An 18,081-nucleotide genomic window follows, 5' to 3' on the forward strand; every position below is an offset into this window, starting at 1 on the left:
TGCAATGAATGTCGCTGACAGCAAGACGTGGGAATCTAATAGACGACTTTCGAATTAGTGCACTTTCCCATAAATTTCCTATGTCACAATGCTTTTGTTGTTATGTCGCAGTAAGAATTGATTGTTTGATGAGGTCATTCATGCTGATTGACCTCAGGTCAACTAGTGTAACTAATTCATAAAAAAACAATTCGAGATTGGTGTATCCATGGTATCTGGGGACCACAGCATACACTATTTATGTAAAGCTTTAATTAATATCTCAGAAGGTTACTGGTATGAAACCTGTTAATGAACATGCAGACACATAATTCTTAATTAATTTTTTCTGGATGACAAACATTTTTGGCCTCCCTACACTGAATGTATACATTTTGGTATAAAAAAATCTTAAATAAGAATGTACACCCTGATATGTCGTGCCTGCTTTATGAATGATGATTCAATTTAAAGTTGCATTTGATAGTCTTTAAGATAAAGATCTACTTCACGTACAATGTAGTATGTATCAAATGAACCCTTGCAGGCGGACATGTACACCTCACAATCATTCTGTACACCAAATATTAGTTAACCTTTTGTTATTGTACATGTATCTGAGAAAGACAGACATGAAGACCTTGCAAAGATTTTGATTTAACTGAAAATAAACTGTGTCCTTTCACTCTAGGCCATTTTCTAGGCTGATATACCATTCAGATGGCAACATAGAATTGTAATTTTACTGGTGCAGGAATTTTGCAAATAGCCATAAAACTTCAAGTTACTTGTCTGAAGTCAGGAACTTATCATGCTTATAAATGGTTGTCTTAATTTTTTTTCATTTAGCCAATATTTCATTGATGACAATTAGGATACTGTCTCTGTATAATTTATTCCTAACTTTTCTAGATTGGAGAGATTTAGAGCTTGACATGTTGTATTAACACTTATCTATTGTTGAAACTACTTTATGTGGACCCCTAAATGTCTTTTTGTATTAGGCTGCTGTCTCGATGACATAATTATGATCCACTTCTCATGTATTTGTATGATTTACTGCTCAGAAGTTCCCTACCTATCTTTTATTTGCCCTACTTTTTATTTTAATTGGAAATTATGAACTTTTAAAAAACAACATTTTCTTAATCCACTTACTTCCAAAGCCATATACAAGATGTACAAAAAGCAATTTTGAGCAACAATACACAAACATGTCCAAGTATTTTTGAAATTGTAATTAAACAGAAATTGTATAACAGTTCATAATATTCCATTTCATTTATTTCATACAGAATTGGTAAAATTATACAACGTATACCCTGGATACCTGGCATGTCTATACATTTTATTTGTTCCATTGGTTCTTTAATTATATTTTCAGGAAGATGTTGATAGTTTTATGAAGAGAGAAGAAAATGAATCAGCTGAAAATGTTTTAGTAAGGCTGGATGAACAACATAGGAAATACAAATTTATGGAATATAACATATTAACAAAGAAAAGCAGGTTTGTTTACAAGATATTATGTTTAATATTACATTTAGTATACCTGTAATATTTATAAAATTTAATGTCTGAAAAGTTAACATTGTTGCATAAACTTGCCAAACCTGTTCAGCAAAGGTGACCATAGATGGATTTGGTGATTTTATTTTGATCCCTTTTGGTCATTTAACTCCTCATGGATGCCAGAACTTACACCTGTTTTACATGCTTGGCTATCAAATTTTGGGGTTTTAATTGTCCTCAAGAAGGTACATTCAGAAAAGCACTCCAGATGCATCAAATTTATAATTTTCATTTTCAGATACCAATGCATTATCATGATTATAGATACTTAACCTTATTTCAATCCTTTGAATGCTTTGAATAACAGCATTAACCATAGTGTTACCACCAAGGGTTTTGGCATATAATCCTCAGCTGTAACCAGGAGTGTTTTTTTTAATTAATCATCTTCCCTTTGGCATATGCAATGTTAAGATTATCATTCTTAACCTTTAATGTAAAATGATACAAGGATATTCACAAAAGTCAAGTATGAAAAAATGAAAAGACAAGTGTTTTTTTTTAATTTTGTTGGTTTATGGATCAGCTGACATGATTTTTCTGAAAACATTAAATTGTAATTTTGTGTTTTGTTATTTCAGTCAAACCTACAAAATAAGTTATCCCTGAAATATAAGTAAAGGTATCTACACAGTAGTGCTTAACTTCAAATCAAGTGCTACTTTATACATAACACTAAGTGTTCTAAAAATATAATTCTTAAAGTAGGCAGTTACAGCTGAATAGGAAACTTAATTGATCATAATGTCACACTCTCTGTAAGTCTGCAAATCAAAGAAATACATTTTTCGGAGGTGTGTGCATGTCAATCAATCAACCAATCAATTAACCAATAGATTGATTTATCAGTGCATTAATCAACTGATTAGTTAGTCAATTTGAATGTAACTATTGATATAAGTTTTGTTTTCAGATTAAAACAACAGATACCAGACATAAAAACTTCATTAGACATAGTTAAACATTTACAGTCAAGGAAGGTAAGTCGAACATAACTATATACATGATATACAGAAAGGTTTCCTTTGATGCATTCATGAAATGTTTTTATTTTAGAACTGCAAAAAACAGAAAAAAAAATTACAAAAGCTAGAAAAAATGAAATATACAAGAGAAAAAAAACAAATAACAATCATTTCTTTAGCATAAAATGCTAGTTTCTTTACAAGAGTAACCAAATCTATGTAGTTTTCACAGTCTTAAATTATTGCATTTATGATTAGGCCAAAACAAAACATGCAGTAAAAAAGTTGGTAGATATGTAAAGTATATAAGCATATTTAAAATTTTACATAGACTATATAGGGAAAAATTCTGGACTTTTAACAGTGCCTAACCAAAAATGTCTCTGCCTCAACAGTGGTTAACCAAAAATGTTCATAAAATGCATGAAAATTTAGTGTAGGCTGAGGCAAGAAACTGAACTATGAATTGAAATAGGTAAACCATGCTTTATTGCATTCTAAATTTGCTGCTAAATTTTTATATGATCACGGTCGTATATTGGTATCACGTCGTCGTCATCTGAAGACATTTGGTTTCCGGACAATAACTTTAGTATAAGCAAATAGAAATCTATGAAATTTAAACACAAGGTTTATAACCACAAAAGGAAGGTTGGGATTGATTTTGGGGGTTATGGTCCTAACAGTTTAGGAATAAGGGGCCAAAAAGAGGCCAAAATAAGCATTTTTCTAGTTTCCAGACAATAACTTGTGGAACGGTGTATGGATCTCTCTGAAATTACACTACAAGTTTCCATACCACATAGGGATGGTAAGGACTGGCTTTGGGGGTGGGGGGGGGGGGGGGGGGTGGGGGGGTAATGGCTCAAACCGTTTAGGAATTAGGGGCCAAAAAGGGGGAAAAACAAGGGTTTCCTTGTTAATGGACAATTACTTTTAGGTACAATGTTAAGTTTGGATTACCTCCCTTTCACTGCTTTTAAATTATGTATAAAGAAATGGATTGTCTTGAGGTGAGTAGGTGTCAATTTATTTTTAGAAGTTACTATTAAAAATGCTGATTAAGGAATATTAATTTTAGACATGATTATGTATGTTTTTAAGACTTTTATGATGGGTAATTATGGTTGCAAACTCCATTGGAAATTTGAATTGAGATAATGACTATATCTTGAGGGAAAGAATATTTTTTTTGGAAAAAGGGGAGGAGGGGGAGGTGAAAAAAAATGGGGGGGGTTAAAAAAGAAATTGAGGGGGGGGGGCAATCTTTTTTTCTCATTTCAGATTTCAGAAATTAAAAAGAAAATTTCTTCAATTATTTTTTTTTTTTTTGCAAAAAAAAACGGGGGGGGTTTGGTTTTTTTGGGGGGTTAATTCGCAACAGCATAGTGTATTGCACAAAAGCAAAAAACTGAATAAAAATTCAAATCATATAAACCAATTCTAAGTTTTTGACTACAGTTATTCTGTGTCAGAAACCTATTATGTGTCAAATATTTAATAACAATCCAAATTCAGACCTGTATCAAGCGCGAATATTGTGTCCATTTTTGCCTTGACATTTGAAAAATAACTTTGGGTAGGCTGCATTTCCTAAAATAATTCTGACAATGATGTTGACATGTGAGTAGTGTAATTCCTGAGCTTTTTTATTTTCAAATGTTGTTTTCCTGGGTTACTCCAGGAATTTACAGAGATCCATGTTATCTATGTGATAATGGTATAAACTACAACCTTTGTTATCTTATTTTGTAGGAATCCACCGATCCCATGGAAACCCAGTTCTTGTTATCAGATCAGGTTTATGCAAAAGCTAAAATTCCTCCAACAAATAAAGTCTGCTTATGGTTAGGGGTAAGTTCTTATATAGCTATAGTTAAAACTCTACCAACAAATAGTCCGCTCATGTTTAGTTTTTATAGCAGTTTAAGCTAAAATTCCTTCAACAAATTAAGTCTACTTATGGTTAGGGGTAAGTTTTTGTAGCAATAGCTACAATTCCTCCCACATATCAAATCTGCTTATGGTTTAGTTATAAGTTTTTATAGCAAAAGCTAAAATTCCTCTGGCAAAATATATATGCTTGTTCATTGCTAAGGTTAAGTTTTCATATAGAGATAAATCTTACAGGGCTGAAAGTCCCTATTTTGAAACTAGAATTACTGCTGATTATTTCCGAGTGACAGTATTTTTATTATAATTATATGTCATGCTTTTGAGAATTATTCCTAATAAAGAAATACTTTGTAAATACAAAAATTCCAACAAATACCATTCCTGTATAGAATGCAAGTAATGAAATAGTGAAATTTGAAGTAATTAGGTATTGACTGCAAAAGTTAGACCAATTTGTTTGATTTATATTTTTATGGGTTATTTCCCTTTTATAATGAATTTGAAACATATTGTTAACAATTTTCCAAATGATACATGAACTTTAAAGCAGTTTGAAAATGCTTACATGTGTTCCAGTTCAGACTTAGTGTTTAGCCTGCATATGTCAGTTATTAGTTTTTAATTTGTTAATGAAATAAAAAAATAAAGTTTTTGTTTTAAAATTAAGCATTTTGGTAAAAATTGTACAAATGTAATAATGAATTGTCAATCTACTATATCACGCTTCTTAAGAGACTCAAACTAGGTTTTAATCTGGATATAAGATATGAGCACTGCCTGACATAGTTTAAAGACCTACCAAACAACTGCCAGAAAGAAAGACAATGATTTTTCTAGTTATATGTGCACTATGCCTTTGATATACATATTATTTACCCTGTCATTATTCTTTAGATTGTTTTCTATATTCATCCCATATCCGTTTTTATCATGTGTATCTTTGTTCCACGTGAATCTGATACTTTTATTGGCAATGTTGACATAACTCATCTTATCTTATCCTTTTGTCAGCAACAAATATACTAAATATATGTAAGCCTTACCTGTTATTCATAATTATCAGTTTAATTTTACTCATTCTGTGGAAAAGAATTATTTCATTGTCAGGGGAAAAAGACTCAAGCTGTTTGGTTTAGTCGCTCTAACTATGGAATAAGTATTTGCTACTTCTTCAGGGAGCACACAACAATCATTTTGATAGTCAATTTTCTTTTATGATTTACCAGATTCAAATGATAACAGGAATTCCTCTTCAGTGACATTTCATTCTGATCCAGATCATATTCATGTATGTAACATTGCCAAATTTCTAATTGACCCTTGTTGAAAACACATGTTCATCTTCTGCTCAGAAACTATTGCAGACCTTTTAGTTTTAAAAATACTGTTTGGAAGTCTCTGTCCAGATTCATCCCTTGGGGTACCAATTTTCGTGGTTTTTCGTGGATGGCTTTAGGCTTTATCCACAAATTTAAGTGTCCAACAAAATATAACAACTGTTGTCCAAAATAAAGACATGGAAAGATCCGATCCCTATGTAGGTTTGACTACATGGATACCAGGGCTTCCAAAATTATTTTTAGCCAGCCGGACATTTTATATATGATTCTGATTTTAATCCCTTAAGAGAAGACTAAATAAATAAAAGGCAATTATGGTAATCAGTTGCCGAGTTGACCATCCCAATGATTGACATTAAAAAAAATGATATTTAACTTTCTTTGATTCAAATTCGAAGTTCTGACGTAAATTGTTGAATTGGCAGTGCATCATTCGAAGTGTGCAACATTAGCGTACTTAAGTCTGCCTTAGATTCTTTATTTGTGCAAAATATAACGTTGTCAAAAACTTTACTTTCGTTTTTACCAGATGTTATCTTGACAATGGTAAAACATGGACAAGAGACGGATACGTAAATTCCGTGTACGTTTGCAAAGCATGAATGAGTGTAAGCAGCTCTTTCTACGTTATTTCTTCAAGAAAATATTCGAAATAAACGTGAGATAAAGGTATCAATGACAATTTAAGCATTTTTGAAGAAATTAGGATGCATAATTAAATTTCACACCTGCGCATCTGCGCACACGTGTACTAGTTCTAACAGAGACATGTCTCTGGTTCAAACAACGTGGTTATGAAGATTTTTCATTTTCACCTTTTTATTTTTTTCATCAAATCATATTTGTAAACATATTTCTGATAATTTAAATCTTTTTGACTAAATTAATTAGATGCAAACCGCTGAAATGTAAGAAAATAACTTTGAATAGACCGATCAATGTCCGGTTCAAAATAGTTTACCTGTCACCTGAACAGGTAAATTTCAGCTGTTGGACAACTAATTATCCTTGATTAAAATGAGAAGGTATTAAAGTAGGGGTTGTTTAGATAGTACTTAATGATCATGTCACTTTTATGACCGGAAATGTGTGGCTGTTAAAGGCAAAAGGTTGGGTCAAAAAGATCGCGAATTATGTTGAAATGACCGTCTCTTAAGAAAGCCTTGAAAACTAAAAAATAGATGACCGTTTCATGCTTTGCCCAGCCGGACTTTTACTGGACATTATACAAATGTCCGGAATATATGACCGTTTTGGAAGCCTTGATGGATACGTGCATATAATCTAGAGAATATATCGAATATCTAAAAATTCACTATGATCTATATATACTACTTCAGACAGAATGTTACCCATTTAATCTGTAATAAACATAACTGTTATAGGTTCGAAATATATGTAAATCATCGATCATTTTACCTGTATAAGAATGATTTTTTTGTAGGCCAGACCAGTCATCGAAATGGTTATTCCTGGTGGCATTCTTAATTTCAATGACTGATCTGGCCCACAAAAAAATCATTTATCTATATATATATTTTTTATGAAGCGAACTCCTTTAAAAACGTAGCTAATATTGTCCATTAATAAGTAAATTAATTAAATTCTTGATGTACTTAGATATATATAACGGTCCATTGATAATATAATAAATAAAATTCTTGGTGTACTTGGATATTATGGTCCATTGATAAATAAAATTCTTGGTGTACTTGGATATGCTGAATCTAACTGTGTTGTAGATTTTGGATATTGGAACGCAATAGGTAAAATCCCAATTGCAAATTTTTAGTTCTTTGATCCCATTCATTCTGTGACAGAAACACATGCTGTGTCAAATATTTAATCACAATCCAAATTCAGAGCTGTATCAAGCTTGAATGTAGTGTCCATACTTACCCCAACTGTTCAGGTTTCGACCTCTGTGGTCGTATCTAGCTGCACCCTGCTGAGCATTTTGTCTCGACTAATTTCAGTATTTGTTCGGTTTAAATAGTTATTGGACTTAAAATATTAAATTCAGACAAATATTTTCTTGCTCACTTTTGATATTGAAATAACAAAATGGTCGGTCATTAATTGTATTCTCTTCTACTGTGTATAATCCTCCGAAGAAATAGGACTAGATCTGAATACAAGAAAGATAACTCAATTATAATTTTTTCTGGTATTGAAATACCTATGCAAGATCTGTCTACATACTTCTGACATTAGGACTTAAAGATTTAGGAGGTCTTTTGAGTTATGATACAAAGTTAAGAAGGTCTCAGTAGGGGGTTAGGGAAGCCGGCTTGGGTCATCATTTTCTGTATTATTTATTTTTAGCACCCATTATTCTCTCTTCTTCTTCCAGTAAGCGGCCACCGTCAACTGGTTGACTATCCTGCCACATTTTTGGAGTGTGCGCATGAAAACGATTTTGAAATTTAATAACAAAAACAAAAACTGGGTGAAATTTATAAACAGGTGCAAGTAAAAAGATGTCATTTAATTTAATGATAGAGCTGAGCCTTGAAAGATTCAGGACTCGGGGCAGAGACCTTACAGTTGGGCAAGGTGTTCCACTCTCTGATTGTCCCAGGATAGAATGACCCCTCCAGGACTGTTGTTTCGCATGATGGTATTCTTAATGCTTTTTCGTTGTTATTTCTGGAAGGGCGTTCATTTGGTATCAGCTTATTTGATGTATCAGTTTTCACATAGTTGTTATTAAGCTTATACATCATTAACAATCGGCTCTGTTTTCTTCATTCTTGTAGGGTAGTCCATTCTAGATGTTCAAGCATTTTACCAACAGATGAACTATTGTGACATCTGTTAGTAACATACCTTGCTGTCCTTTTTTGAACCATTTCCAATCTATGGATGTCGTTATGTTGGTACGGGTCCCATACTGCACTGGCATATTCCAATGTTGGTCTGACAAGGGACACGTATGCTTTTTATACGACCGCAAAAATTGAAAATTTTTTGGTCGTATATTGGTATGACGTTGGCGTCGTCGTCGTCTGGCGTCGTCCGAAGACACATTGGTTTTCGCACTCTAACTTTAGTTTAAGTGAATGGATCTCTATGAAATTTTACCATAAGGTTCAATACCACAAAAGGAAGGTTGGGATTGATTTTGGGGGTTATGGTACCAACAGTTAAGGAATTAGGGGCCAAAAATAAGCATTTTTGTAACTTCCAGACATAACTTGTGTGTTAGTGTATGGATCTCTCTGACATTGTACCACAAGGTTCCATATCACACAGGGAATGCTGGGATTAATTTTGGGGGTAATTGCCTCAAAATATTAGGAATTGGTGGCCAAAAAAGGGGCAAAAAACAAGCATTTTTTTAGTTTCATGACAATAACTTGTGTGTAAGTGTATGGATCTTTCTGAAATTGTACTACAAGGTTCCATATCACAAAGGGAAAGCTGGAATTGAGTTTGGGGGTAATTGCCCAAAACGTTTAGGAAAAAGGGGCCAAAAAGGGGCCAAAAATAAGCATTTTTCTAGTTTCCAGACAATAACTTGTGTTCAAGTGTATGGATCTCTCTGAAATTGTACCACAAGGTTCCATATCACACAGGGAATGCTGGGATTGATTTTGGGGGTAATTGCCCAAAACGTTTAGGAATAAGGGGCCAAAAAGGGGCCAAAAATAAGCATTTTTCTAGTTTCCAGACAATAACTTGTGTTCAAGTGTATGGATCTCTCTGAAATTGTACTGCAAGGTACCATACCACAAAGGGAAAGCTGGGATTGAGTTTGGGGGTGATGAATCATAAGGGGGTTCAAAAAATTTGGGGGGGGGATTTTTTTTTTTTTCCTTTTTTTTTTCTTTTAAAATTTTCCATTTTAAGTTGGTTATTTCTGTTTTATATTTAAAAGCAAATAATAACGATATGGTAGGAGATACACACCAAACAGGATGTGTAAATTATTATAAAATAAGTATTGTGCAATAGCAAGAAATTTTCAATTGCACAGTATTGCACAATAGCAAGAAATCTTCAATTGCACAGTATTGCGCAATAGCAAGAAATCTTCAATTGCACAGTATTGTGCAATAGCAAGAAATATCCAATAGCACAATATTGCGCAATAGCAAGAAATTGTCAATTGTACAGTATTGCGCAATAGCAAGAAATATTCAATTGCACAGTATTGTACAAAAGAAGATACTTCGTATAAATTGCTTATTTCTTGACCAATTTCAATGGGGTTTTATTCTTGAATTCTTGGGGTTCTTTAATATGCTGATTCTAACTGTGTATTAAGTTTTTGGATTTTGGGCCCCGTTTTTAAATTGGTCCACATTGAGGTCCAAAGGGTCCAAAATTAAACTTTGTTTGATTTCATCAAAAATTGAATTATTGGGGTTCTTTGATATGCCGAATCTAACCGTGTATTTAGATTCTTAATTTTTGGTTCTGTTTTCAAATTGGTCTACATTAAGGTCCAAAGGGTCCAAAATTAAACTTAGTTTGATTTTAACAAAAATTGAATTCTTAGGATTCTTTGATATGCTGAATCTAAACATGTATTTAGATTTTTGATTATGGGCCCAGTTTTCAAGTTGGTCCAAATCGGGGTCCAAAATTAAACTTTGTTTGATTTCAACAAAAATTGAATATATGGGTTCTTTGATATGCTGAATCTAACCATGTATTTAGATTTTTGATTTTTGGGCCCCATTATCAACTTAGTCCACATTGAGGTCAAAAGGGTCCAAAATTAAACTTTGTTTGATTTCATCAAAAATTGAATTCTTGGGGTTCTTTGATATGCTGAATCTAACCATGTATTTAGATTTTGGATATTGGACCATAATAGTTGAATGTCCAATTTAAAATTTTTAAGTTCTTAGACCACATTCATTCTGTGTCAGAAACCTATGCTGTGTCAAATATTTAATCACAATCCAAATTCAGAGCTGTATCAAGCTTGAATGTTGTGTCCATACTTGCCCCAACTGTTCAGGGTTCGACCTCTGCGGTCGTATCAAGCTGCGCCCTGCGGAGCATTTTATTCTTTTTTATAGACTTTTTGGAGATGTTTAAGTTCCTTTTAAGAAAACTGATGGTATTATTTGCTTCTTAATTTTTTTTCCCCCGTCATCACTAGAGGGGGCATTAAGTGTTACCTTGTCCATCTGTATGTGCGTAAGTAAGTACGTCCCAAAATTGGTTTCTGTTCTCTAACTTTATTTTGCCTCAACCAAATGTTATGAAACTTGTACACAATGCTTATTACTACAGAACACAGATCAAGCAGATCAAGTTCGAATTTGGGTGGCGTCACTTTTACAGTTCTTGAGCTATGCCCCATTATAACGTTATATGCAAAGGGGGTGGGGGGCATCATCTGTGTCCCATGGACACATTCTCCATTTATTTTGCCCTTTTTTCTCTATTCTTTATTTTTTATTTTAAAACATTTTCTCTGTTCTTCAGCATATAATTAAAGACCATAAGCTCATTATAAGGACAAAAACATTGACCAATAGATTCATTATGTTAGTCCCTGTTGTGAGACATACCAATCAAAACAAAAACATACAATATGTATCTTTTGAAGAAAAACAGCTGTATTGTTATATTTTTATTTGTATACTAATGAAAAACTGGAAAAAAATGCTCATTTTTCATGTATTTAATCCTATGCAATAACTACTTTAGTACTATCATGTTAAGCTGCTACCCAAGAAAAGTTGATTTTCTGATCATTCAAAAGAGACTAAAGCCCTCAAAATCCTAGCTTTAACGCTGGTTAACTTGGATGGTGGAAGGTTTAAGGGCATAAATTGGTAACAAAAGTATATAGAAATCTTAAATATTTACATACATATTTAAGTGCAGAAAGTCTTCTGTGGTATTATGATTTGTTAACTATAGCAGTAATAGTTTAGCTTTCAATTGATCCAGTGTTCTCTTGATTTAGATATGTTCACTATGTACAGGTTATCTTTGCAATTTGATCCTTTTTGGAATTTTGATCCAATGTAGAGTAGTCCTCTTGTGCTGAAACACATAGAAAATGGACATACAATACCTATGTTGGTTGTATCATTGTGGGTTATATAGTGCCCCGAACTATTCAAAATGTGGAATATGTTCAAGTCTATAACTCTAATATCATCTAAAGATGTAACTGCAAAATCAGTTGGTTTGAATTTTTTGTCAGGGCTGTTGATTTTTTTATGTCCTTTATAGACTTGAATGATACTTCCTTCTTGATTTAATACCACAATTTGGCCCTCACCATCGTGAAAAACAACATCCAAGACACATATCCTGCCATTCTTTGTAGTTTTTATTCTCCCAGGAAAATTGAAGATAGGTGTATTGTTCTTGTCATATTCATATATAGCTTCATATTCTACTTTTGTGTTCATGATTATGATGCAGCTTCTTCCTGGGTGAAATGCTTTTTCTGAAATTGCTCCTACAATGACTTTGTTATTTCTAGTTATATGGACACCCATAATTAGTAATGGCCCAACATTGAAATTTGTTTCTGTTATTTTACCAGTTTTGTCATTTACTAGTTGAAGTGTGGAGCCAGTGGTAGGTAAGAGCAAGTTTTGAGATTGAGTAATTGCCATGCCATATGCATGTATTTCTATCCCGTGTATCACCTTCAGATTTCCTTTTTATACGCCCATTTACACATTTGGTTTCCGGACAATAACTTGAGTTTAAGTGAATGGATCTCTATGAAATTTTTTAAGAAGGTTCAATACCACAAAAGGAAAATTGGGATTGATTTTGGGGATGATGGTCCCAACCGTTTAGGAATTAGGGGCCCAAAAGGGGCCCAAGACAATCATTTTTCTAGTTTCATGATAATAACTTGTGTATAAGTATTTCGATTGCTCTGAAATTGTACCACAATTTTAATACCACAAGTAGAAGGTTGGGATTCATTTTTGGGGTTAAGGGCCAAAAACAAGCATTTTTGTAGTTTCCGAACAATAACTTGTGTTTAAGTGTATGGATCTCTCTGACATTATATGACAAGGTTCCATATCACAAAGGGAAGGCTGGGATTGACTTTGGGGGTAATTGACTTAAATTAGGGGCAACAAAAAGGGCCAAAAACAAGCATTTTTCTAGTTTCCAGACAATAACTTGTGTTTTAGTGTATGGATCTCTCTAAAATTGTACTACAAGGTTCCATACTACAAAGGAAAGACTGGGATTGAGTTTGATGGTTACTGCTCCAAGGGGGGGATCAAAAAGTTGGGGGGGGTCCTATTTTTTTAAGGGGTTCATATTTTTTTTTTCAAAATTTTTCAAATTTCAAATTTTTATTTCAAGGAGAAATCTTCAATTGCACAGTATTGCGCATTAGATTTGTAAGATCTTTGACCACATTTATTTTGTGTCAGAAACCTATATAATGTCAAAAATTTGATCACAATCTAAATTCAGATAGTATCAAGCTTGAATATTGTGTCCAAATTTGCCCCAATTATTTAGGGTTCGTCCTGAGCGGCCGTATCAGGCTGCGCTCAGCGAAGCATTTTATTATTTCCTCTGTTTACCCTTTTGTGACGTTTTGTTCATATACAAGGGTAATAATAAGCTTATATCAAGTATATAAGGACATTTACATTATTTTTCAAATTCTTAAATTAATATTTCTGATTGGCAAAAACTGTTTTACATGTCATTGCTGCTTTAGAAACCTATTTTTAAAAAAATATTCTCTTTTAGACCACCTAGATGACATTCATTTTGCTTTCTTAGCTATGATTTGTAGTGCCCATAAAATGAAGCATATGCATAGGTATGCAACACAAATATTAAGAGTACAGAGTGAAATGAAAAATCAAACTGTGTTGTAAATACAAGGGTTGATGCTTTAAAGATTCTTATGCAAGGTGCAAATATAATTACAATGTAAAACATGAACTGAACCAAAACGAAACAGTTGTTTAATGACTATTGAGGGGCTAGGGACAGAGGGTGTTTGCTGTTTGTCAACAAAAACGACAGCATTGGGGTAAATCTAAGGGCTTGCTATAATATATTTTGTACATTGGCCGACTCTTTGTACTCAATATATGGTAATTTATCGCACAAGTTCGTGTTTGTGTCAATTACTTTATTCCAGTCATTTTTGTGTACCAATGTGTTCCACAATTCTTGCGCTTTGGATATCATTCAGTCTGAATTTTCGGACACAAGTCATTGTATAAATAAAAAAATCCACGGTTTTCTAATAACTGAAATTTTTCACATACCACGATAAGCGTTCTTTGACACCTCCTATTACTCATAACCCCCTTCTAGTAATCAATTTATATTATCAGAAGATAATGTAGTCATCATTGAGCAGAAGAATATGTCGATTTATATTACTCGAAGAAATACGAAAACCAAATATGAAACAGGAAGTTTAGAATTGTCAACGTTTATTTGTTTAGTGTATTTCAAGGTTAAGAACATTTAATTTGTACTTAATTTATTGAAAAGAATTGAATAATTCAAAGATCACTTCATCACCAAAAAAAAAGTGTGTTCAAGGACCTTGAAAAAGTAGTGTGTTAATTAATTGACACCTGAAAAGTAAGTTGGGTGAGGGACTTGAAAAAATAGCATGTTAACAGATTCTTGAAATGTAGTGTGCTAATTCAGGGACCCCCGAAAAGATAGTTGGGTAAGGGACCTAAAACAATTAGTATGGTTTAGGCAGTGATTTTGCTAGCTGTCGTCATTTTCGTCATTTACGAAATGGTTTTCAAAATGACGAAAGTATTCCAAATCAATTTCGTCACTTAAATTTGGAAAGAGTATGCGAAAATACTATAATTCTACCTGTCTTATTGTTTCTGACAAGTTTATGACCCTCAGCTAATTAACATTTACAACAGGTGTTATAAGTTGTGATTACAGATAATCCGCTTATCGCCATTGGATGGGTCACTAATCCGTTAATTATTTATCAACCTCAAAATTGATCATCAATATAATTATTTTCCCCAGTAAAATCAGTCAGTCGACATTTCAATTTCAATATTTATCAAACGAGCACAATTTGCAGTTAGTTTGTCGTAGTTTCGTCATTTGAGTTTTCCCTCGAACAGTTCACATTTTAATTTCAATATTTCTCAAACGATCACAATTTGCAGTTCGCTTGTTGTAGTTTCGTCAAATGAACGTATTTTCGTCATATTTGATATAACTTTTAATCAAAAACTTTCGACAATTTTGATTAAAAAGAACTTTATTCATAACATTCAGAAATGTTTTCACGAGTCAAACAGGTGCTTCCTTTACTATGAACTGCGCATGCGTGAAAGTATTCTTATGAATTTAAAGACACTAAAATGTAGATACTGAAACTAACTGATGTGAAATTGTGAACTAGATTTCTAGATCTTATATCCTAATCTTCATATTAAAGTGCCACATCAGTCAAATTGGCAGTAACTGCCTAGTATGCCTATGTCCTTCAAAGACAAAGTCTGACAAAGATGTATAGATAGTAATATACATCCTAGGTCCCTTGCTGCTACCCAAAATAAGGTTGATTTTCATCCCGCGCAAAAGTGACTAAAGCCCTCAAAATCCTAGCTTAAACCCTTGTTTAGGGGGCCCATTTGCATGTATGAGTCATTTATGTAAAGGTAAAAAGGAGCACCCTAAGAGGATCAACATTTTTCATGAAATTATATTGTATATTCATATTGAGAAAAGGTCATTGTGTACTACTACTGGTAAATATCAAGTATGGTAATCGCTAGTGCTTAATGGTTTAATGCAATGGATTATATTGTAAGTTGCGTGTCAATGTTTATTTGTTCTGCCTAACAGAAGTTCCACTGGAAACTTTGTTATAAACAATGTCATAATATCTTTTCCTGTTGGAACAAATATTCTATACCATTTATTCCGTTAGGAACATATACTATAATATTTATTCCTGTGGAAATAATATTCCAGAATATTTATTGCTTTTGGAACTTATATTATGAAGGAACTTCTATTCCGTGACAGAATGAAACGTATTTATCGGCAGTTACCGATAACGGAAATGAACAAAATCCGGATATCGTAAATTTTAAAAAATAAAAAATTTCGGGGCAGGACGATTTCAGAGGGGCGGGCGGGGATGAAAATCTATCAATTAATTTTAATTGGCCTTATAACTGATTATATGGTATGGGTTTTGCTCATTGTTGAAGGCCATTCAGTGACCTAAAGTTGCTTCTTCATTTACACCCTGTTGGTCCAAGGACACAGTTATCGTCCTTTGGTTTTCGTTGTCTACGAATATAGTCCCTAGTGTGAACAGTGTATAACTTGCATTTTTTTTTGATACACTTTCCCAATTTATTTCTTGATATTTTATGCATGAAATATTAAGTAAGGGGATGAAATTACATGTTAAAAAAATTTGGGTGCTGAATCTTTATGTTAAGTAGTGATTTGGTCCAGTTAAAAAAGGTCAAAAATTAGAATGTCGGAAGCTGTCAAACTGAAGTTTAGCCCCCCTTAACACAGAATTGTCAATATTTTGAGTTAGAGCTGGTAGAAGTTTCTATAATTTTGATATTATTTGTATCAATAGTAGTACACTACACTGTAAAAATCTTTTTGAGATAGAGCAGGTGCGATTTTTTTAATTTGAATTTATTGTCTAAAAGAAATGCACTACGAAATAACTGTGTTCTCGGGCCTAAGAGATGAATTCCGTAAATGTAGATTCTGTACTTTGGCAACTTTCCTGAATGGTTTTCTGGTTTCAATTTGTCAAACTCAATAAAAGTAAAGGATTTACATCTTTGTTTGACAGAAATTCTGTTAAAATGTCCCATTTTGGCATTATACGGCTAAAATAAGCATTTTAAAGCAGTTTCCATTTTATGCCTAAGAGCCGTGCTGACTTTCTATCTGACAGCTTTTTATGTTCCTGATATTTGTGTTTCTATGCTTAAATCAAATTTAATTAACCATTTGTGAACTCGGAATCTAGAGAAAAGTAGATTATCACAGAAAAAATGGACAGAATATTTGTATTTATGTCCCTGGTTAAACGGCCTGTTTGATGTATGTGAAATGTGAAGAGCTTTGTACATAAAATCTGTAGTCCGTCACAAATATTTCACTAAATCTGTAAAAAAAACACTTTACAATGATCAGTACACCCTATTCATTTCATATGCTACCATAATTTTCTTCTTTAGGATAGTAAGTGGTTCAAATATATGCCAAATGAGACTAAAACTACATGCAAGTTTTCCATTGAAAAGTGAAAAACTGGTCATCAGACCATACTGTCTGCAAAAAAAAGTTGAATTCAAGAGTCCTTTTGCAATTAGACTTCTTGTATCATGACATCTTAGCATAAAAATGAGCAAAAAGTAACAAATTTCACTTCCTTATAGCCTCTGTGTGCATTTTTATATGTAAATATGGGCTACGGCCTAAATCGACTCTAAATAATTCTCAGTCTTACATGGCCTAAGACCATTTTATACTCATGTGGTATGCTTTTTGTAACTTTTCTTTACATTTAAAGTACATTTAATATATATGGAAGAATAATGTATGGTTAAAAACCTTCAAAAACTTCAAATTGGTTGAAAAAAATGCATGTTTATGTAAGGCTTCCCTTAATTCGAAAATCTCTATTTTCAGGCACAGGCTCATATAAATTTGACTTTTGAATAACTGTAATAAATCAGATAAATCAAATGAGTATTCCGTTGCTTTTAATACTTATTATATTAAATTCAAGAGTATTTAAAAAGCAAATTTTTGCAATATTTAAATTTTTTAGGCCAAAATCTTGACAGTTGAAAATATTTGATTTAAACGTCAAAAATAAACATCCAAATTTCAATATTAAAATGGCCCTAGTTTCTATAATATATATCCTATGGCCATGAAACTTGGCCAACCATCTTAAAATTGCCTAAGCTTAGGTCATGCAAAGTTTTATTAAAATTGGTCAAGTCTTTCTATCCTATTAGGTCCAAGGACACAGTTATCGTCCTTTGGTTTTCGTTGTCTACGAATATAGTCCCTAGTGTGAACAGTGTATAACTTGCATTTTTTTTTGATACACTTTCCCAATTTATTTCTTGATATTTTATGCATGAAATATTAAGTAAGGGGATGAAATTACATGTTAAAAAAATTTGGGTGCTGAATCTTTATGTTAAGTAGTGATTTGGTCCAGTTAAAAAAGGTCAAAAATTAGAATGTCGGAAGCTGTCAAACTGAAGTTTAGCCCCCCTTAACACAGAATTGTCAATATTTTGAGTTAGAGCTGGTAGAAGTTTCTATAATTTTGATATTATTTGTATCAATAGTAGTACACTACA

The 18,081-nt window shown here is 32.8% G+C and overlaps 1 protein-coding gene across 1 annotated transcript in view; it reads left to right on the forward strand.

Annotated features, from left to right (window-relative positions):
• LOC127724201 (prefoldin subunit 3-like) overlaps nucleotides 1-18,081 on the forward strand; it is a 48,825-nt gene that overhangs the window by 533 nt on the left and 30,211 nt on the right. Inside the window, exons 2-4 of the mRNA XM_052231100.1 lie at nucleotides 1,364-1,488; nucleotides 2,465-2,531; nucleotides 4,272-4,370. Coding sequence (XP_052087060.1) covers nucleotides 1,364-1,488; nucleotides 2,465-2,531; nucleotides 4,272-4,370 — 291 coding nt within the window. The remainder of the gene's footprint in view (nucleotides 1-1,363; nucleotides 1,489-2,464; nucleotides 2,532-4,271; nucleotides 4,371-18,081) is intronic.

The sequence above is a fragment of the Mytilus californianus genome, unplaced genomic scaffold (genome assembly GCF_021869535.1).
Source record: "Mytilus californianus isolate M0D057914Y unplaced genomic scaffold, xbMytCali1.0.p SCAF_14, whole genome shotgun sequence".
NCBI lineage: Eukaryota > Metazoa > Mollusca > Bivalvia > Mytilida > Mytilidae > Mytilus > Mytilus californianus.